Source organism: Acanthopagrus latus, chromosome 1, assembly GCF_904848185.1.
Source record: "Acanthopagrus latus isolate v.2019 chromosome 1, fAcaLat1.1, whole genome shotgun sequence".
Taxonomy (NCBI): Eukaryota; Metazoa; Chordata; class Actinopteri; order Spariformes; family Sparidae; genus Acanthopagrus; species Acanthopagrus latus.
In genome coordinates, this window is record NC_051039.1 from 15066418 (window position 1) to 15088370 (window position 21953).

At 40.6% G+C, this 21953-nt stretch overlaps 3 protein-coding genes across 4 annotated transcripts; 2 read left to right on the forward strand and 1 right to left on the reverse strand.

The window, feature by feature from the left end:
* Positions 1 to 938: 938 nt before the first annotated feature.
* On the forward strand, positions 939 to 5972 carry map9 (microtubule-associated protein 9). Its single transcript, XM_037095457.1, has 14 exons — positions 939 to 1094; positions 1281 to 1353; positions 1444 to 1534; positions 1988 to 2515; positions 2587 to 2759; positions 2868 to 2976; positions 3063 to 3121; positions 3238 to 3296; positions 3389 to 3545; positions 4132 to 4218; positions 4337 to 4498; positions 4587 to 4732; positions 5110 to 5245; positions 5474 to 5972. The coding sequence occupies exons 2-14, from the start codon at positions 1282 to 1284 to the stop codon at positions 5591 to 5593; spliced, it is 1899 nt and encodes a 632-aa protein (XP_036951352.1). The 5' UTR covers positions 939 to 1094; position 1281; the 3' UTR covers positions 5594 to 5972.
* A 1867-nt stretch (positions 5973 to 7839) lies between these two features.
* Positions 7840 to 13660, forward strand: ugdh (UDP-glucose 6-dehydrogenase). 2 transcript variants are annotated; one of them, XM_037095477.1, is made up of 12 exons: positions 7840 to 7861; positions 9301 to 9462; positions 9895 to 9996; positions 10098 to 10298; positions 10373 to 10570; positions 10971 to 11118; positions 11212 to 11306; positions 11399 to 11529; positions 11786 to 11925; positions 12464 to 12555; positions 12646 to 12756; positions 12983 to 13660. In XM_037095477.1, the coding sequence occupies exons 2-12, from the start codon at positions 9301 to 9303 to the stop codon at positions 13091 to 13093; spliced, it is 1491 nt and encodes a 496-aa protein (XP_036951372.1). In that variant the 5' UTR covers positions 7840 to 7861; the 3' UTR covers positions 13094 to 13660. The 2 variants fall into 2 exon arrangements, with proteins under 2 accessions (XP_036951372.1, XP_036951362.1); XM_037095467.1 differs by having other exon boundaries at positions 7851 to 8078.
* Positions 13661 to 13668: 8 nt separating this feature from the next.
* lias (lipoic acid synthetase) lies at positions 13669 to 19134 on the reverse strand. The gene is made up of 11 exons (XM_037095491.1): positions 18973 to 19134; positions 18521 to 18696; positions 17023 to 17116; positions 16782 to 16862; positions 16378 to 16534; positions 16038 to 16095; positions 15817 to 15945; positions 15216 to 15361; positions 15052 to 15122; positions 14834 to 14945; positions 13669 to 14546 (listed from the first exon to the last, which is right to left on the reverse strand). Exons 1-11 carry the CDS (start codon positions 19054 to 19056, stop codon positions 14485 to 14487), a joined length of 1170 nt encoding a protein of 389 aa, XP_036951386.1. The 5' UTR covers positions 19057 to 19134; the 3' UTR covers positions 13669 to 14484.
* Between the last annotated feature and the right edge of the window lie 2819 nt (positions 19135 to 21953).

Genomic DNA, 21953 nt, shown 5'->3' on the forward strand with positions numbered 1-21953 from the left:
AAACTAGTACATTCCTGCATTCACTCGGGTAGATATACACATCTATGGTGTTGTCAAAGAGAAAATGATATGTCCTTACTTGAATGTAGCACAAAATTCCAATTACTTTTACTTGTATTTGATTAGTTTGTAGTTGTGGTATTTGTTCTTGTGGTTTGATTTTTCATAACTGCATAAACAAAGGTCCGCACAATTTCGTGCTGTTTTACTTTCTTTTTATTTGCAGAACCCTTCTAAATAGCCACCTTTCTGTCTTTCTTATTTTTTTATTTCTCAACATGGACAGCTTGTTCATGGATATGAGATATTTATCTAAATAAATATTTCAGTTTGTATAACTGTCTCTTATTTATTGTAAATATTTACTTTCTCTATTTGAATTTCTTCCCCAAAACTACATGTCGCACTCTTTAATGTGTAACTGATGACCAACTTTTACTGCTCAGCACTGTGTGAAGCTTTGGCAGATGATTGGTAGGTGCCTTCTTCCATAAAAATCCCCCAAAAGGCCTCAGTTTAATTGACCAGATTAGTTAGAAATAAATGCTTATTTGATTATAAGAAGTCTGAATTTAACAGATGTATAACATTACTGATTTAAAAAAGGAGAAAGGACACAGAAATTCCCTTTTTCCCTTCCAATTTAGTTTTTTTTTCCCTATATATAATTCTACAAGTTCACTTCACATGCTGTATATATATATTTCCTATGATTTAGTACAAATACTGCGTATCGATACATCTCTTCCATCCTAGCATTGCAAGTTAGTACAATAGCACAGATATTTTGCAAAAAAAAAAAAAAACCAAACCTACCGTATTTATATATATTTAAGTCATGTTGTTTTGAACTGTAAAGTGTTATCAGTAAGAGCAAGACTTCAGAATCATCATCATCAGGATGAGGTTAGGTGAACAAAATCAGCTGATGATGCTTAAAAGTTTGTCGCCATTCTCTTCTGAGCATGCGCAGTGGTGAAAATGAACTGTCCTTCATGTTTCCCTGGGTTACCGACAACAAGTCCGTTAGCCCGGTGAAGCTAACTCTGTCAGTGTGTCCTTTTCTCCCTCCGTTGCAACCACACAGCTATATGGTATGTATAAATCCAGATCACAGCCACGTACCTATCAAACTTCGCATGCTGTTTATGTTGCTTTTATGGTAGCATGGGAAGTTTTGTAGCTACTAGCTAGCTACTTGTTAAGACGAACTTAGCTAATGCTAGCTAGCATGCTAATATCAATGGTGGCAAGCAGAGTAACGTGTTTAAAATTTTCAGAATGACCAACCGGGACTTCAGGACACTGGCTTACACGAAAAGCCCGAAAACATCGAGAAGGACGACATTTCAGGTGAAAGCTTCATCGTCTGGATATCCTACCAAATGAGAAATGGAGGAATGTGTGGATTAGTTATTTCAACCTGAAATGATGTCGTTGTAGGATGAACTTCAGGCTGTTGTCTCTGCAAGAGCAAGCAAAACAAAACCAGAGCAACACTCCTACTCTGATGACTTCAATGAAGATGAGGATGGTAAGATGGCAGAGCATCATCATATCTAGATAACACTGGCTTGTAAATGAGATCCTCCAGATGTTGGTCTCATTGATATCTTTGTTTATGTTGTAATAGTGGTTGGTATCAAATGTATTTGTCTTTAATGATTGTTGTGATGAAACCTACTTAAAAAAAGGTTTGGTAAGAGAGCGTAGAGTGTTTAACCACTGCTTCCCTGCCTTTGTTAATAGGATGAGAGATTTATATGCCTGCTTTGTGGAAGTAAATGACAGATGGCTACAAGAATTGCAGCAGTGCATCAGTAGAACAGACCATATGGCTAAAACAGGCACATTAACTGCATTGTACTTCTGGCTAACATCAGAGTTTGGATAACATTTCAACTTAAAGAGATGCACTTTTAGAGGGAAAGTTTTCCCACCATCTCTCTGTCTTCTTTGTTAACTTGTCATTTTCTACACCTCACAGATTTCTTGAAGGAACTCCTTGAATCAAGAAAAAAGCGAGCTGGTGCATTAAAGGCTGGGAAGAGTAAAGCCAAAATCAATGACTTTGACATTTCCGATGATGAAGGTAAACAAAGTAGGACAAAGAGGGTTTCATTTCTGAAAACCCAAAGAATCAGCCCTCCCTCGGAAGACACCACGGCTTCAGAGTCACGTGAAAATGTGCCACCTGACTCTTCCATCGGTCGATACAATGATTATAATACCTCATTTTCCTCACATCACTCCACAAATGTCAGTGAAGATAACACAAACTTTAAAAGCAGCGATGGGGAGTCAAACGATCCTCAAATCACAAGAGAGAGCACGAGTCAGTCTCTGTCATTCCAAACTTCAGAGGATACCCTCCTGGACATGCCTTTACCTTTACCGTCTGAAAACAGCATGACGGAAACTCCAGGTCCTGAAGAGAAAAGCAACTCTGCTCTGGAGGAAAGCTCCCAGACTCCACAGTTATCAGCAGCTGACCTCAAACACATGTCCTCAGCAGGTCTGTTTACACTTTCCTCATGTATTCCACATGTACGCATTATGTATTACTTACTCACTGTTGTAATTCAGATAGTGCTACGGAGAGGGAGCCACCCAGGCCTAAACCGAGGCAAAGGACTCTTGGATTGAGCCTTCATGCTGCAGAGAAGATAGCTGAAGATGCTGAATCTCAGGATCTCAGCAGGCCTCACACTTCCTCTGTATCCATTCCCCTCTCCACTGACACGTCGAGCAACATCGCAGTAAGGAGCGACACTCCACATATGTGTCTCATTGCTTGGGTAATCGGTATTTCAAGATGCAAAGCATTCATTCGGTGCTCACGTTTGTGTTATTGTTTCATCCTGTAGTGGACAGACAGAGATCCTACAGTTTCATGCAGCCTCAGCAAATCCTCTTCAAACAAGAGCGAACAGTCGCAGCTCTTCACCAAGTCTACGTTTGATTCTGAATCCAGAGGTAATAACTGGCATCATAACCTTGTTTTATTTTTGTATTTTCATTTTTGTTACTCATTATACTTATTATTTGTTTTATTGGCTTAGATGGCTTCATTTCTGATGAGCAGGAGAGACCGTACTCTACATCATTTGAAGAGTTTAATGTAAGTTGTGACTTTATTCCAATGTAAAATACAGTAAGCTCTGCCTCTTATTGTCATGATTTTTATTTTCAGTAAATGTGTTTTTTTTTGTTTGTTTGTTTGTTTTCTTTCGGCAGGACACAGGAGATCACTCAGATCAGCTATCTTGTGTCCATGACAAATCATTTGATACCAGGTCGGTAAACAAGCTGCAACATATAATATAGCTACAAGTCTATGGATAGAACAGAACAGTGAATTAACTGACCATTGTTTTGGTTAAATTAGGTCATCAAGTTCTCACTCAAAGACCACTCAGAGATCTCAGAGTGCATGCTCCAGGAAAGTGGAGTCAAAGTATTTGGGCTCTCTCAAAGTTCTGGATCGTAAAATCTCAGAGTCTCAGCCACAAGCAGCAGATTCACTCCGAGCTGCCATTTACCAGGTCAGTGTGATGATGAGCCAAAATCATAATGGTGTGTTTCCTGTGTCCAGTGTTTTATGGTGAGTAAAACACGCGGTCAGCGAGACTCTCTCACTCCAATTCTAATTCCTATGCTACTACGTTATTCTCAGTCATTATCAGGTAAAGAGGGGTCGAGTCTAAGGAACAAATCTGGGTTTGAAACATAGTTTTCCCAATGTAATAGAACATCTGAAATAACATTTGGATATACGTGGTTTTCATTGGACAGGAAGGGCTAGAAAATTAGTAAGTAAAGTAACAAGTCACTTAAGCTGTTAGACGTCAGGGTGTAAAATTGAAAATAATTGCCTGTGAAATATAATGGAGTTGAAGTGTAAAGTTGCATAAATGGAAATGCTCAAGCTCAGAGTACATGAACATTAAATGTGTACATAAAACAGTGCTGGAGTAAACGTACAAAGTTACAATCCATGTCCAGTCTTTTTCAGGCCTTTGGAGGCAGGAATCAGCTGGGTTTTTTTCTACTTCTCATTACTTATTTTGGTATCTACGGAGCACACTCTGTCGACTAAAGTCCCTGCCTGTTAACATGTACTCCTCACAGGAATGGCTTCAAAAGAAAAAAGAAAAGTCAAAACAGAACATGGAACTGAAGAAGAAGGAGGAAATGCTGAATGAAAAGAAGAAAAGGGTGAATAATGTCAATCTAACTTTAATGGAACCACAGTACAACAGAATCATTTCTTATAGCTGAGGTTATTTTAACATGCCCACACCTTGCCATCTTTCAAATCTTTCAACATAAACAGGAACAAGAAGCTAAAAAGGAAGATGCTGTTGCATCATATGAGGCCTGGAAAGAAAAGAAAGCCGAGGCTCTCAAAGTGAGAGCCAAAGAAAAGCAAGACAAGATCAGAAAAGAGCAAAGAGCAACTGAAGAGAAAGAAGAAAAAAAGCAATTAGCTCAACAGGTATATTGGTGTTTGACTGTGATACTGAGATAATAAGCACTTCTGTGGGAGGACGTGATGTTAACCGGTGTTATCATAAAAATGACAGATGTTTGAAAAATGGAAACGTGAGCATGACCATCTACTCAAAGAAAGGTACAGAGAGCGAAAAGAAGCTGAAAGTAAACAAGAGTTACAGAAGCAAGAAAAGGAAGAAGAAAGAAAGAGAGACAGCAAGTCAGCTTTTTCTAACTGGTGAGTGGGAATTATCGTTTGTTTTTGATTATTATTTATTAAGTTAAAGGGTGATGAAGCCTGACATCTCTGTGCACTTGAGACAGAACAGTGTCTCTTTAGTCACCAAAGAATTGCAGAAATTCCTGCTAATGTTTCTTGATAAAATCGTCTTACTGAGCCACATTTTTTATTTTTATTCTGAAAGTATTTAAACCTTCACAAAATAGAGGTAGTTACATTCCAAGTCAACAGTGCTGACCAAATGACCAGCCACTAGATGGCAGCCATATCCTGATACGTATTGATTATTCATTACCTGCATCTCCTCCTGAATCAACCCTGAAGAAATTCTCATCTGAAGCTTTTGATATTTCATCTTTCTTAAAACAATAAAGGTATGAAAAGAAGAAAGATGTTCTTCATGAAAAAGTAACAACAGAGCACAAAGATGTCAGAAATAAAGAAGAGGAGGAGCGATACATGAAAGAAGAGAGAGACAAAATGGCTTTAGAGATGTATGAGAACTGGCTGGTAAGTGGAATTACTTCTGTCACCACTGGAAAAAATGGCATCACAGGTCTTGTGTACTTATTTTTGAGACAGATGGTCTGACTTGGCAGCTACCAGCAGCCTGCAGTGTGAACTCCTGGAGTTGGTCTCTGCCTTAATGCTGTTTTCTGAGAAAAAAAAAGAGGTGTTTCTAATAAAGCATCTGGAAGAGTTATTATGTCCTATTGTTGATTTTCCTTTTACCAACAGGCACGGAAAGAGCTGGAACAAATGAGACAAAAAGAAGAAAGGCGAATAAAAGCAATACTTCAAGACAGTCCACCTCCGCCATGGAGCCCTCCTAATAAAACAATACCATTTCGAAAATAATTTGGAAATGTAACAAAGCACTCCAACAGTATCTGTGGGTTGGAATTTACATTTGAAGTTACTTTATGTGTTTGACAGTTTGTTTGTTTTTTAAAACATAGCTGATGAAAGATGTTTTATACATTTATATTTTTGTCAGCTTTGTATTAGCTAGCAGCTTGAATTAATATTTTTATATATTTTAAGGTAAACTTCTGCAGTTTGTAAAATGTTGCACATTTTGAATTACTTGCAATCACTAAACCTTTTTATAAGTGTGTTGACTGGCACCGTCATGTCATACATCAGAATTGTGACTTAGCAATAAGGAAATAATAATTTTGTTGTAAAAGGCTCACTTATGATTAAACTGCTCATGTTTTTGTTAAACTGCTGTAAATTTCTATGTTTCATTTTGTTTTCAGATAACAAGAGGTCCAAAACATCACACAATGTTAGAAACTAAACACTCAGCACTGTCTTTTGTTAAATATTCCATATTCTATGTAATTGGTAGATTTCATTGTTATTATTTAAAATGCGAGTCATTTTTGCGTGTGAAGTATTTCTGTTTTTACTCATTTTATCATCAAAAACATTAACTTCAGAGTAAAATAAAAGTAATGTTTAAGAATGTGATGAACCAGCACAATGAATTAGTTTTTTCCCACCAACTGGAGGGCAAAACAAGTTGCTACAAAGAAAGTCATTTTGGATTTACAACTTGAAAACAGTGAAACCTAGTTGTCTTAATGAATGAGTGCCTTTAAATAATTTGTTTATGGCCTGTTATTAGGTCTGCTCCTACTCTATTACCCAATTAAAGACTCCCACAAAGCTGGGAAAATGTTCTCACCCTACTACTTACATCAGTGCTGCTTGACCCCATGGAAGACACTGTCTGATGAGATGTAAGATATATGTATGTATACAAACTTGCATACTTACAGAATGTCTCATACTAGAACTATATAATGTGATGTTCTAAACAAATCTAGCTAACAGTATAGGGAACTGCCTACTATTTCAGTCATCTATCTGTTTCTGTGATACATTTACACATGGACATTTTCTTTATATTAATCATTTTAATTTATTATGAATACGTTTGAATTGTACTATTGGTTGGACAGAACAGGGTTGTGAATGTGCCACTTTGGGCTATGAGAACATTTCCTGATTACACTTAAATCTTTTACTCAAGTTGAATGCAGGACATTTACTAGTGACAAGATGTTTTCACTGTTGTACAAAACTTTTTTACTCGATTGATTTTAAAATACTCATGAAAAATAGAAATTCCAGCAAAATCCAGTAAAAACAGGCGTGTCTCATTCACCAGTATAGGAAGAAATGTTGGCACTATTTTTGAGTCAGTGGGTCAAATGACCTGGAAGCTTTTGAAAATGTCTACCAAAACAAATCTCTATGTAAAGTAAATGAGATGGATCAGAGGTGAAATTTGACTTCATGTTATGGCCAAAATTGTCCCTCCAGGAAGTGTCTATGGCACGTTTCAGACCATTTGGAGTTGATTGGTACCTTTTTGTAATGACATTTTTTTAAAGATCTAGGGTTTGGGTTTGGTTAGAGGCAGAAAACTGACTTCAGTCAATGACTACTGACACATTTTGGCCAATATTTTCTATAGCTTCCAGGTCATTTGACCTCAAAATCAGTGCCAATTTGTCTTCTGATAGTGGCTGAATGAGACACACCTGTTTTTATTGGATTTTGCTGGAATTTCTATGTTTCACTGATATTTTAAAGGAACTCTATGAACCTTTCTGGAGAAAAAGATAATTTGATTGTTGGGTCATATATTCCAATCTGTCCGTCCATACATAATCTGCGACCACTTATCCTTTTGCAGGACTGCTGGCAGCTGCAGCTGTTCCCAGCTAACAATGGAGGGGTGGCAGGGTGCACCCAATGATGTTACATTAATGGTATACTCTACAACGTCACATTATGGGTACACCCTGGACTGATGGCCAGTTCATCACAGGTTGGGTCTCATTTCCAGATCATCTAAACTTCGAGTTAATGGTTGGAGTCAGATGACAACCCAAAGCTTCAGTATTTGACGACCTGGAAATGAGACTCACCAATCAACTATCTTGCTCCAGAATCACTTTAAAGTTACATAGTGTTGCTTTATAGCAGGCAGTAAAGGAATAATCTGGCGCCCTTACTCTGAAAATACCACACCGGAAGTGTCTCTTCCGCTGCTCGGCGTCATGAAGGAGGTGTTGGTAACGACTCCTCACCAGAAGCGCATCAGTTAAGGTAAAGGTGGTGCTGGAAAAGTTGCTGGGGAAGCCCTGATGGTCCGAGCTTGTTCGCCGAGCAGTGGTTCAAGTTTCAGTTTGAGATATTTATAATTATTTATAACTTGACAGTCGTTCCGGAACCGACGGCTGCCTCCGACAGGACACATTTTAAAGAGGGGAGCTAACACAAATCTGCACATTCCTGAAGTTCGGTGACTGTCGAGTTGGCAGAGGTAATGTAACGTTAGCCTAACGGTTGCTAGCCAGCTAGCTGCTCCAACACAGACGTCCATTCATTTGCTTCTTGTGTCCAGTTCGCTCACCGACAGCTTGAACGGAGAAGAGGCGAACTAGCGGAATTACGGTTCCGTTAATGAGCTATTTTACTCTACGAGCTGACATCTGACTTGTAGTGCAGCTAACGGTTAATTAGCTGAGAGGTTTGTTGGGTGGGAGGTCATTTTTACATTTCTGCCAGACGTGGCTGAGCTGTAATGAAAGACTCTTTATTTTCTGCCAGGCTGTAACGGTGCGACTGGTACTGTAGCACTGACGAACATGTGAGGACTGACCAGGATGAATGAAATGATTCAGGGGGAAGAAACCAAGCTAAACTATTACTGACAGAGCTTTGTCAATCTATGGGGGGTTGTACTTTAAAAGTTGAGGCACTTTTAAGCATAGTGAGACAGATGAATGGAAAGGCTCTGTTAACTTAGCACTTAAGGTATCCTTGATAAATAGCAGCTACTATGCTCAGATGAGGGCTTGAGAATTGTTTCTATTTATTCGTCTTTGCTGTGTCGACGGTTATGTTGTTTCTTTATTGTGACAAATGTACTTATTGTAAGTCGCTTTGGACAAAAGCGTCTGCTAAATGCCCTAAATGTAAATGTGCACCATAGGCTGCAGTTACTGTTTACATTGATAATTAGTCAGTTGTTTGCACAGTAAAAACTGAAAAGCTTTTAAGTAAACTGACTCAGGAAATGCAGGAAATCCTCACCATTGAGCAGCTGTATCAGTATAGATTCAAATTTTCTGTTGATCCATGAATTTATGAATTGACCATTCAATGAGCAGAAATATTCAAACTGGGAACCTACTTAATATATCAAAAGAAGCCTGACTGACTTTTTTTTTTCTGATGGAGGAAATCTACACATGGAAGTTTTCAGGTCCAAGTTCAGACCTTTACAGTGTAGTTTTGACCTATAGACTGGTCAGGCTGTTCTACCAGTCATTTCAGCTTTAATAGTAGTGGTGTATTTGTCAGCTGATGAGTATCAAGTACAGTTAATGCAGAACTGGTCTTACATGATGTGTCCACTGTAAAGCACTGACAAATTGATTACTACTTTATAAATGTCCCACTCAGTATGTATCTTGGTCACACATCCAGTTTATCCTCTCATACATTTTTTCTGTGCTCTTTCTCTTCAACATATGATGCAGATGTTTCAGATAAAGAGAATCTGTTGCATTGGTGCTGGGTATGTAGGAGGCCCGACGTGTAGCGTGATCGCTCACATGTGTCCGGAGATCACAGTGACCGTCGTGGATGTCAATGAGTCCCGCATCAAGGCCTGGAACTCGGACACTCTGCCCATTTATGAGGTACCACATCTGTGTAATTAGTCGAAGAAATTATATGATTTTATATTGATAAGAGTACTGATATGCTGTGTGTTTCTCCCAACTTTCTTATCTCACTTTGGTGTCGGATATCATGAAGGAGTGGTCGGCTTCATTGGTTGAACTGAATAACAGTGTTGAAACAGTAGATGTAGCTAAGCAACCATCCTCCCAGTCAGTGTTTTTGTGCAATATTACGCCACCATGGGCTGAATGAAACTTAAATGAGTTCCAGACTTGCAGCTTCTCTGCGTCAACCACAATGTATTACATCATCATGACTAGCTTAAAGGGCAGTTACTGACCAGTCATTGAGAAGTTGTATTACATTCCTAACTGTTTGTGCTACGTTTGTCCTAAGCATTCACTGACGCACCCTCCCTGTTTCATTTTCCCCACTTCCTCTCCCTCCAGCCGGGTCTGAAAGAAGTGGTTGAATCATGCCGAGGCAGAAATTTGTTTTTCTCCACAGACATTGACTCAGCCATCAGGGACGCAGACCTCGTCTTTATCTCTGTGAGTTGATCCCCACACACTACTTACACACACTGTCTGCTGTTTAAATACATTTACGGCCCACAAATGAATTCATTATGAGGGTTTTACTTCCTTGACAGGTGAACACCCCAACCAAGACCTATGGGATGGGGAAAGGTCGCGCGGCCGACCTCAAGTTCATCGAGGCGTGTGCTCGACGGATTGTTGAGGTGTCTGACGGCTACAAGATTGTCACCGAGAAGAGCACGGTCCCAGTCCGAGCTGCTGAGAGCATTAGACGGATATTTGATGCCAACACCAAGCCCAGCCTCAACCTGCAGGTGTGTATCATTGCAGAAGCATGATAATCGCGAAGCATGTTCTGCAAGTTTCTAAATCGGTACCGCGTCTGTAGGTGCTGTCAAACCCAGAGTTCCTTGCGGAGGGAACAGCTGTGCGAGACCTGAAGGAGCCAGACCGCGTCCTCATTGGTGGGGACGAAACAGCAGAAGGCCAAAGAGCGATCAGAGCGCTTTGTGCCGTCTATGAGCACTGGGTGCCCCAAGCACGGATCATCACCACCAACACGTGGTCTTCAGAGCTGTCTAAACTGGTTAGTTTAGCTGCTACTAATTATTATTTTCATTGTTTGATTTTCAGTTAATGAATTAAAGGGGCTTTATCTTTATCTTAATTTATTGCAATTTACATCTGTTAATTGCTTTTTTAATTGACCATATGTGAGCAAATCTTAAGATGATGTGAGAGCTTAACCATCTTTCTGTCTTGGTTGCTTAATGCTGCTGAATGACTTTATTCACTTTCTGTAGTGTCTTGTCTCAGACAACTACAACGATCGGTTATCAGAATAGTGGCTGATTGAATTTCTCTTGATTAATGGATCACTCGCCTTATTGTTTTCTTTGTGTTTCTGTGAGTGGCCTATGTTTATAGATGTCATAAGCACAATCTAAAATAGTAACTATGGTGTGTGCGTATGTGTGTTTGTGTAGGCAGCCAACGCTTTCCTGGCACAGCGAATCAGCAGCATCAACAGTATCAGTGCTCTGTGCGAAGCCACAGGAGCCGATGTGGAGGAGGTAGCCAAAGCAATTGGTATGGATCAGAGAATAGGGAGCAAGTTCCTCAAGGCCAGCGTAGGTAAGGAATAAACCCAAAGGATGTTTGAGGTGAGCATCTGTGTACATTTTTAACCAGTTAACAAGCCTTCTTCTTCTCTGACTCACTTTCCAGGTTTTGGTGGAAGCTGCTTCCAGAAGGATGTTCTGAATTTGGTGTATCTCTGTGAGGCCCTCAACCTACCTGAAGTGGCCTCCTACTGGCAGCAGGTGAGACACCTCACAGCACATCCTCTACCCCCCAATATTTTTCTGCACCCTGTATTTACCTCATTATTGCTCTCTGTTTGTCATTTCCTCAGGTGATTGACATGAATGAGTACCAAAGGCGGCGGTTTGCCTGCAGGATAATCGACTGCCTCTTCAACACTGTCACCGGTAAAAAGATCGCTCTGCTGGGCTTCTCTTTCAAAAAAGACACAGGTGACACAAGGTTGGTCTCATTTCATGTTGTACATTTTTCTCACACCCTTGTAGAATCATGTCACCTCACAGTTCTTTCCTTCCAACAGCTTTATGTGAATCAGTAACCTGGCATTGTGTGTGTGTGAGAAGCTTGAAGAGCTCCCACAGTGTTTAATCTTTGTGCATAGAAAATCTGCAGCGTCACTGTGATCATAACATCTTGGGATGAACTTTGGCCCTGATCAGAGTTGACATTAGAGTGTGTGTTTGTGTTGCAACTCCAGGGAGTCCTCCAGTATCTACATCTCTAAATATCTGATGGACGAGGGTGCTAAGCTGTTCATCTATGACCCCAAAGTTCTCAAGGAGCAAATCATTCATGACCTTTCCCAGCCCAACATCTCAGAGGACAACCCAGAAAGAGGTGTGTGTGTGTGCGTGCGTGCGTGCGTGCGTGCGTGTACCTTTCTTAAAATCCAGTGCTTCCTGTGCAACCCACAATAAAATCAGCTATTTTGTCAATCATTATTTAAGTCATTCTAAGAGAATATTTGCCATTAAAAAAATCACAGGTTCCAGCTCCTTAAATGATGAATGTTTGCTGGATTTTCGCTGGCTTCAGTGATCCTTTGATGTTGGCTTTTAAACTGTTTTCTGACCATTTATAAACCAAGTGATTGGGAATATAACTAGCAGCTTAATCACTAATAAAGATAAGTTAGTTGCAGCCTTTGATAAAAGTTTGTTTTTGCTCATCATTCAGGAATTCATTGGTGCAAAACTTTATGACATTCTGAAACAAATTGAAATCATAACATAACCCCCAAGTATTTATCATTTTTTTGGTAATGCTTTTTAACTGTCTTTGATCAGATCAGACACTGAACTGAAAGTTGGTTTTTCAATGCTAAGCTGCAGTGATCACTTCTAACTCTTTACCAACATACTTTTCTTTCTCTCAGTATCAGAGCTGGTGACTGTGACCTCAGACCCTTATGAAGCCTGTCAGAGTGCACATGCACTGGTCATCTGCACTGAGTGGGACATGTTTAAGGTCTGGATCACTCCCTCTCAACGTCTTCATCTGTTGTTTGTTTTTAAAAAAAAAACTTTAAATCATCTTACCCCTCTAATTTCACCACAGGAGCTGGACTATGAGAAGATTTACAAGAAGATGCTGAAGCCGGCCTTTATATTTGATGGCCGCAGAGTGCTGGACCACCTTCATGCTCCCCTGCAGGACATCGGCTTCCAGGTGAGCAGACAGGAGACGGACCATACCAGCGCTGTACCCAATGTCATTTTTTTCACGTTTGAAAACTGTATTGATGTTTTTTTTTCCAGGACTAAATGACTTAACAAAAAACCCTGCATCTATCATATAGAATTAAAATGAACATGTTAGGTTTTGAACTGAGGCAGATATTTTGGAAACAACTGCGGATCAGATTCTATTATTTTGCTGTATTTTGTGTCCGCAGATCGAGACCATCGGTAAGAAAGTGGCTGCAACACGGATCCCTTACACCCCAGCAGCCGTGTGTCCTCGAATCACTGCCACAGAACCTCCCCCGAAGAAACCCAAAGCCTAAAACTCCCCCACACACACACAAACAACACATTCCTCTCTCAGCCTTTTTTTTTTTTATTGCCGGTGAAACATTTCATTCAGTCCAACCCCCTCTGCTACTGTGCACACCTCATCGTCAACTAATTGCTCCCCTGCAGTGGGTTGAATGGGAGGACGTTGAGTGAATGTGAGTAATGAATGTGTTCGACTCCCTGGATGAAGATCAGTGATAAACCATCCAGACACATAAATAGTTTTATACATTTTACTGTTGGGAAGCATCTATCAACCAAACATTTAAGATGCTTATATCAGTCTGCCAACAGTTTAAACACTATCAACAAAATCTGCTTTCTTACGGTACATATATACATGTAATCCTGTATTGTTGCAAAAGTGCAAAATTTTATACTATTTGCAGATATTTTTATAAATCATCTTACTGTATGTACTGTATTTGTCCTCTGCATCAATTATTGTTTACTATATGCACCCATGCAATAAAATGTGATGCGTGTCCTTTAAATTGTGCCTGTTGATTTATCCAAATCAATGTAGAAAAATAATAAAAGTGACACAAAAATGAAAACCAGAAGATGTGGACTGATGAGTTTTAATTCTTTAAATACAAATGTACATTTTTAAAGATTTAATTTACCCTAACAACCAGTGTGTAAGACAAACAAACAGGTGGGAAATATTTTGATCATGTTAGAAAAAGTATAGTTTGAGCCCAAATTAGCAGAGATGTTACAAAACACCTCTTGAAAAGCCAGTTTGGGCTTAGATCTTTTTTTTTTTGGTAATGTAATAGAAGTTTAGAACCATGTAACAAGTCTTCAACCACCATAATTAGTTTTTGAATTATACATAATTTCACCTTGAAGCTGCTGCATGAATCCTCAGACCAAGAAAAAGAAACTGCTCTTGCTCCACTCACTCATCAGTCCTGAAGCAGCAGACATCAAAGAGCTCATAAACTGAGTGTGTGGTTAAAGGTCAGCAGCCCTTTACCTGAAGTCCAGGGCCTCTGAAGGAACTGAGTTCATGTGATTTAGGACCTTCCTCCCCCCGCTGAGGTGAACAGATTGCACTTTACACCTACTGACAACAGCAGGTTGCATTTTCTGCTGGCAGGAGAACATGGACAGAGGTCATCTACATATCTGCAAGCCTCTACCTGCTGCCTGCTTTCTTTGATCCCCTCTCCTCAAAATGTAGCTCTGGGCTGCCACAGGTGAACGGTAGAGAACAAGTGGTCTTGGAATGGTCTCTGTACTGACATACTGACTGCTCAACTGCTGTTACTGCTTGTATATGTTACATGTGTTCTGATTTGCCTACAGGAGGAAAGCTGTGACTGTAAAATGTGCGTTGATATGTTAAAGGGCAGAAGCTGCTGGATGGCGCTGTTCACTCAGCTACAGTGACTTCTGCTTTTCTCTTCTCCAGTAAATTCTTTAGGAAGAACTCGCCTGTGAAGAGAAAAGGCATAGATTGGAAAAACATATATTCTCTATCAACCATATGAGCTTAATGAAAAAGTGTATCAGTGTATTACTGTTTTATTTTGCTTTAAAATGTATATTAATAAATGGTGAGTGATCTGTCCGGTCCAGTGCGACTTAACATTCATTGGTTTGCCCTGGCATGACCAATTATCATCAGGTCAGGTTGAAAAAAGTTGCAGCCTTTGAACAACTGCGAGTCACTTCTTATGATTTCAGCTCACCATCTACAACATACTGTGATTGCTTCTCACCTGCTTTGTAAGAGGATCGCACCAGCGGACCACTGGCTGTGTAAACGAAGCCCATTTCATTCCCAACTTTCTCCCAGTGTGCAAACTTCTCTGGAGTGACGTATTCCTTCACCTAAAAGCCAAACACACATCATCATAGTGTTAATTACGGCACCAATTCTGCAGCACTGTTGCTTTATTAAATTTGGAAACACTACATCAGGTGCCTTGGTTCTTACCTTCAGGTGGCGTTTGGTGGGTTGCATGTACTGGCCCAGAGTTAGACAGTCCACTTTGGCCTCTCGCAGCTCTGCAGACAACAGCATGGTCAGGAAATGGCAGTACTTTACATTGCAATACATTTCTGGAAGTATGTCAGTGTGTGACAGGCCAGTAGACTCACCAGTCAGGGTGTCTTGTATCTGTTGGTCTGTCTCGCCCAGTCCGAGCATGATGGACGTCTTGGTGAGCACGGTGGATTTGACCTTTTTGGCGTGCCTCAGGACGCTCAGAGACTGGTCAAAGTTAGCCCTGGGGTCACGCACGTGTCTGGGAACAGATGGGACAGATGAACAAAAGATAATTTAGAAAAAAAAAAAAAAGAACAAGTAACACTCCTACTGTGTGCCCACTTGTGTAGTTAATACAGTTCTTACTCTAACAGCAGTGCAGTGGCTCTTTTGTTCCACCTGCTGGTAAATGTTTGTATTACAGCCCTCCTGCCACTAACTGACTGCCCTCTTGTGGCAGAACTGTGAGCAGCAAAACAAATTTAACCAAGTATTGCAATTATTTTGAAAAATAAAAACTCGACTGTATACCAGGTAGCTGGCTTATAGATAAATCAAAATGGGTAAATCAGACTGGAAAGCTGATGAACTCAAAGCACTCAGGATTTTCTTCATGCTGAAACAGAGATCTGATGCTCAGCTTCTCATTTTGAGTATTCATCATATCATCAAAACACGATTAACAGCCAGCATATAAAACAATCACGTCATTACCTTTGCAGCTCCCGCACTGTCTCCACATTGTGGGCGTACACATCTAACCCCGACAGGGCGATCTTCTCTACCGCTGCCAGGTCACCACGAAAATCAGGGGTCAGACATTCCACCAGGATCCGAGGCTCCCTTTGATGAGGACAACAGAGGAGCAGATTTATTCATTCCACACCAATATTAAGATACAATCATCTGATGAACCAAAAGGGAAGGTAGATTACTTTTCCTTCAGGGTGGAGACTGTTTTAGCGAAGTGCTCTGCCCCTCCATCAGCAATATCTGTAGAACAAAAGGGAAAAGTGGCATGAGGAAAAAACACTGTTATTTTAGAGGTGGGGACATTTAAATATTTCGTAAACTGTTCTATTTAGAGGAAATGTAGTCTGTGAAAAACTGCTTTGGAAAATATGATTGTAAGTTTATTAATACCTTGTAAAATCTAGAACACGGAATGATATTACATCAGTTTGTCTCCAGTCTATAAAAGAGTTCCCTCATTTCCAAGTGAAAATTAAAATTTCAGAAGAATGAGGTCGATACACTGAGTGATGACGCCATTACCGTCTCTGTCGACTGAGGTGAGAACCACGTAGTCCAGCCCCCAGGCAGCGATGGCCTTGGCTGTGTTGTAGGGCTCGTCTGGGTCGAGAGGTGGAGGCTGCCGAGCCGTCTTAACAGAGCAGAACCTGCACCCGCGGGTACACGTGTCCCCCATCAGCTACATACAGAGAGAGGAGAAACCCTTAGTCGTATCATAAGACGTTCTCGTACACAGGAGACAGGCGTAGTCATACTAAATACATGTATTAAAACAGCATAAAAACATGACTGAGTTCGGCTTTTTTTGGAAAATATAAGCTTTCTCACACAGATACATGTACTTCATGTACAAAGATGATATCAAAAGTGTTTTTTTTTTATCAAACATTTGCTCCACAAAGTCCCAGTGTGCCTGGAAGACTTACCATGATGGTAGCTGTGGCTGTAGCAAACTCTCCTCCACCCCAGCACTCCCCAATGTTGGGACACCTGGCCTCCTCACACACCTGAGAACAGACAGACTCACAGTCTTAAATGTACAAGAACGGACACGAGATGACGGGACTTTTCTTCAGTGAGTCATCAGACTTTTTATATACAGACAGATCCTGATATAAAGCACGTAGGGGATTCATTTAGCTTGTGTAAGCCATCTATACATCGCACCGTGTGCAGGTTGAGGTCTCTCAGTGTGTTCTTCAGCTTGTTGTAGTTTTTCCCGATGGGGATCTCGGTCTTCAGCCAGGGAGGAAGCCGCAGCCTGTCAAAAAAACAGCAGCAGAGCCGTTCATTAGATGAGAGATCTCCATGTTGAAAACCTCCATCACGGTTTATACACTACACACCGTTATTCACTACCTTATGAGAAGATTTTAGAAACCAGCTAAAATAACCAGATGAGAATGTCACCGAAAAAATGCCACAAAGCCCTCCTGCTGAATGATCTGCAGCACAGAGTCATCTTCCCATAAACAAATGAGAAATCATCATCACCAAAGAAACTAAAACAGATCTGACTGGTTAGTCCAGGCTCAACACACATCAATGCAGGTCTCCTGAGAGAGAAGATATCATATTATCATCGGCATTTGCATGAAACCACACCACCATGGAAAATTGCTGAGTCAGCCAGTCAATGACCATCTAATGAAAACAGAAGTGATCTCACAGAGCCAAAACTAGACATCACTTTCCCCACAGATGTCACCGATTCTATGTGAAGTGCAGTCACAAATACATGATTTACATCAGTTTGCATCACCCTGACACATCCCACCGATTTGACTTGATTTGTTTATAATTATTTAAACAAAATTGTTTTTCCTTTACTCCAACCATAAACCTGCCATAAAAAAAACTATTTGTGGTGTTCATATGCACACACAATGTACATACACACATAAATAAATATGTAGTATAATGCAGTCATTGTTGATTCTTCAGTTTTACAAACAACCTGCTCCTAGCACTATTTGTATTTACTTATACAAATGTCTTAAACTAACAAGCTTTTGTAGTCGAACCAATGACAACACAACCACTTTCTGGTACTTGTCAATACCTTTACTTAGTTTAAAAAACATTTAGATTCAAGTGCAGCAATGAAGTCAATGCAACACTAGTTTTTTTTAATGAAAAAAGGTGTCCAAAAGTGTTCGAGCAGGGGTGGGCCAGCTGGTCTGAAATAACACTTTAAATATATAAAAGATTATCCAACAGAGGACCAATGAGCGAAGAAGCAATTTCACATAAGTATCGGAGTATGCTGATGATTTGGATAGCATGCCACCTCTACAATTCTAATCAAAGTATGCCGGCTGGCCAGATTAACATTCACATTTGTTAGACTTACAATAAAGAAAACATCATCAAATGGGGAAAATGAGCGGAAGAGCCATCACACACAGCGAGTATCAGAGTAAGATGATGATCTGGATAGCATGCCACCCTCTTGATGTTGAAAGTATGGTAGCAAGGAGAGATAGACTACAGTTTTACTGTTACTTTACTGATTCTGCTAAACACTCTCAGGTAGATACGATTCTGTCTGATGTGGTCTTTGAACCCTTTTGATAAACTATTTGCTGACAGATAAACCAGCAGTCACTCTCAAAGTGCCCCCTCACTCCTCTTCAACACAGCTGCAGTATGTCTTCTGTCTTACCTCTCTCCCTTTTGTGTCTTCAGGCTGCCTTTGTACTCTGCCCACTTGCTTTTCTCCGACAGTTCCCCTGAAATGAAGTCTTGTAGATCAGGCCCGCCATCGCTCAGAAGCTCCTTCTTTCTGTCAGCCCGGTCTGAGGAGGATTTTGCCACAGTGGTCAGACTGCTGGTGTAACTCTGTCAAAGAAGGACTGGTGGTTAGTTTAAGTGTCACTGCTTCACACTTTGTGCAATCACACACTTCCATGATGTTGAGGGGTTTGTGTGCAATAACACTTATTTGTGAATTATAAACAGCCAAACTGTCCCTGAAGCTGAGTTTCAAAACATACGTAACGTTAATGCGAGGCCTGTGACCAGGCTAACTACCGGCGTCAGCCACCAGATTAAAGTTAGTCACACCATGGGTGAGGGTCAGTGGGATAATGTCCGAGCAGCGAAGTAAATACTCACATGGGGAACGCATCTGGGACTCAGCCATAGATGGTTTGTGGAGAAACGTCCAGCGACGCAACAACTTTGCTTGAGCAGCGCCATGACTTTAGCTAGCAGGCGACTGTCATTGGCAACAACGCTCGACGAACGGCTGCTTTGGTCTGGTGCTGCGTTCACGCCATGTCGGAGGATATAAAATCCTGTTTTTTAAATAAGGGAACAGTTTAAAAAAGTAGAAGACAGATACCACAACAATACAAATACTCATCTAGCAACAGAAACAAGTGACAAACGAGTCGTTACCAAAAACGATTATGTTGAGGTGAAGTTAACTCCGTTACTAGCTTATTCTAGGGTGTAACCACGCATTCTTTGTGGAGACTACACCTATTTTTCATCTCAGCATCCCTAAAAAGATGATAACATTAGTATCAATTTTTATTTAGGCTTGTTATATTCCCAGCCCCCCTGAAGGTAACAACAAGCATTTACCTTGTCATTTCCGGTGCCTAGTTCCCAGTCTGTCTACAGTGCAGCAGACACCTGAAACCCGGGCGGGGCTCCTGGACCCGTGGACAGACAGGTAAAATATGCTTTTAATTTTAATGTCATATATGATTCCAAAGAAATGTCTTTTTTCATTGATGGTTATAGGCGATTACACTGCTGAGGAAGAAAGCAACGGAGAGAGGGAAAGTGAGAGAGAGAGAGAAGGGGAAGAAGCTGCATCAAAAATGAGCTCTTGAATATATCTCAAACTTGGACCTAAAAAGTGGGTAATTTTGCAAAAGAACCTTCAAATATTCTTCAGAAAGGAGAGGAGAGAAGAGGTAACAACATTAATCTGCAAAACAGAAGAAAGAAATATCATCTTTGTCATCTAGCTGTCAATTGTGAAGCTTGCTGTCAACTGTTGACTAGGTTACTACCTACCACTGTTACCAACATTTCCAAGGAGAAACTGCAGAAGAACAGAAGAGGTATTCCATGAGGACAAGAAGAAAAAAAAGAGGAAAAAAATGTTTAAAGGCTAGAAAAGCTAACAAAGTAAACCGGTCAGAAACAGCACAGAGAGCAGGGAGGTTGGATGCCCTGCTAAATGGAAGAGTGCAGCAGCCAGGGAGAAACACAAGGAGAAGACACTACATGAAAATCCAGAGGTCCTCTTCACTGACTACGCCCAACAAAAACAAAGGAAGGAAAGGAAAAGGAAATTGGCTCAGAAGGCAGATTAAAGATCTGTAAAGACGAAATAGCTTGACAAGGATGACCCTTTGCTCACCATCACATACGACACCAAAGGAAAGATCATGGTCCAGGGGAATGAAGCTGAGGACACCAAGAGGCTCAGTGTCCTCTCTAACAGTGAAGATGGTGAGAGCCCAGAGAACCCCACCACCTTAACCATCTCTACCCCTCCCACACCTGTCAGCTCCACCAATCGGCTAAAGGAGAGGACAGCCCCGCTGGAGCTGGACTTTGCTGAATTCAAAGAGCCAAGACAGCACTGTGCAGCAGCTTCATGAGGAGCTCCAGCAGCTCAAGAGAGATAACCAAGATGGTCAGACACCAACCAACCACACCTGTTTTTTTATATGTGCAAATGTAAACATACATCTTTCAAATACATCTTGAAGCTCATGCAGACCTGCCAACCTTGAAGAATGTTCGAAAGAGTACAACCCCCCTTTTGACAAAATCGACACTGTTTCCTTACGTTGTCATCCTTAGGAAACTTAAATAAGCTCACGGTGTCTTTACTCTGCACACTGTGGTATCCAGGAAAGATGCAGTAGCGATGTGGAGGAGACATGACTGTTTAGCTGACTGGTTGACTGGTTAGCTAACTGCAAACCAGAGATGCTATCCAAGACTGGAGAGCCAGCAGAAAAACCACTGAAGCTAATACGCCAAGTGTATTTAAACAGCTTCTGCAGCAGGGCCGGGTTTATGCAAATCATGGCCGCGTTACATAAGGCAGCCATGTTGGCATGATTTTCTGACCCGCCCATTAAATCCTGAACACAGAAATCATGAAACACAGTTTGTGAGCCTAGCTCCAAAATTAAATTCTAAATGGTTGAATGCTTTTTACATGTTTTAAAGAAATAAATGTATGACCTTTTTAATGCGTTTAGAAGAAAATGGCTGAATTTGCTTTACACAGACTTTAAAGAAAATACTTTACATTTACCTGTTTTAGCTGTCTACCTGTTGCTTCACACGCACACACACACACACACACACACACACACACACACACACACACACTTCATTCAAAGGAAAACTAGATACATGTAATTCATATTCAGCTACATTGTTTGGCTCATCTCTATCTCCTAGATTACAATAAATTATTAATGTGTAGAGGAAGGGAGTGGATGAATGGCTGTGTATGTAGTGAAACTACACAAATGTTATCTTATATGTCCTGTCCAATATTTTGGGTCCATATATTTTGTTAGTCTAATAGGGAGCGGAGTGAGCTAATAAATATGCCTAAGATGTGAGTCAGACCAGGTTAACACAAAGCCTTCTTCTGATTACTGAAGGGAAATGAAGTAGTCTAAATAATAATTGACTCTCAAAGCACCAACTTTAAAGCAACTGGACTGAACAATAGTACCAACCGATGCCCAAGACCAGATTTTACCCGAGATTTAGGATTAAATTGGCTCATGTAGTCTGAGCCCGGCCTGAGCTCTAGCAAACTGCTATTAACAAGAGCACTGTCTGTTTATAGGCCGCTTAGAAAAGTTGCATAATGCACCTTTAAGAAAAATTAAAATTAAAGTGAAAAGCAAATTGAAAATCTGGCAGCTCTGATCTATGATCTAAATGTGCGAACATTCACATAGAAGTATCATAGTCAAATAAAAAACTCTGACAGAGGGCTCTCATTTTGACCAAGACCATGGTTACGCCCTTGTGCCTATCAATTATAATACTTCATTTAATTTCAGTGTAACTGCAAGCAACGGTGACTTGGAGCTATTTCA

Coding starts and splice junctions, on each gene's coding strand:
- map9 (XM_037095457.1), top strand. CDS start 1,282: ATGACCAACCGGGACTTCAGGACACTGGCTTACACGAAAAGCCCGAAA. Junction 3,122..3,237: donor CATCATTTGAAGAGTTTAAT/GTAAGTTGTGAC, acceptor TTCTTTCGGCAG/GACACAGGAGATCACTCAGA. Junction 4,733..5,109: donor AAGTCAGCTTTTTCTAACTG/GTGAGTGGGAAT, acceptor AAAACAATAAAG/GTATGAAAAGAAGAAAGATG.
- ugdh (XM_037095477.1), top strand. CDS start 9,301: ATGTTTCAGATAAAGAGAATCTGTTGCATTGGTGCTGGGTATGTAGGA. Junction 11,307..11,398: donor TGGCCTCCTACTGGCAGCAG/GTGAGACACCTC, acceptor TCATTTCCTCAG/GTGATTGACATGAATGAGTA. Junction 11,926..12,463: donor AGAGGACAACCCAGAAAGAG/GTGTGTGTGTGT, acceptor TCTTTCTCTCAG/TATCAGAGCTGGTGACTGTG.
- lias (XM_037095491.1), bottom strand. CDS start 19,056: ATGGCGCTGCTCAAGCAAAGTTGTTGCGTCGCTGGACGTTTCTCCACA. Junction 17,117..18,520: donor AAGACACAAAAGGGAGAGAG/GTAAGACAGAAG, acceptor TTTTTTTGACAG/GCTGCGGCTTCCTCCCTGGC. Junction 16,535..16,781: donor CAGCCACAGCTACCATCATG/GTAAGTCTTCCA, acceptor CTCTGTATGTAG/CTGATGGGGGACACGTGTAC.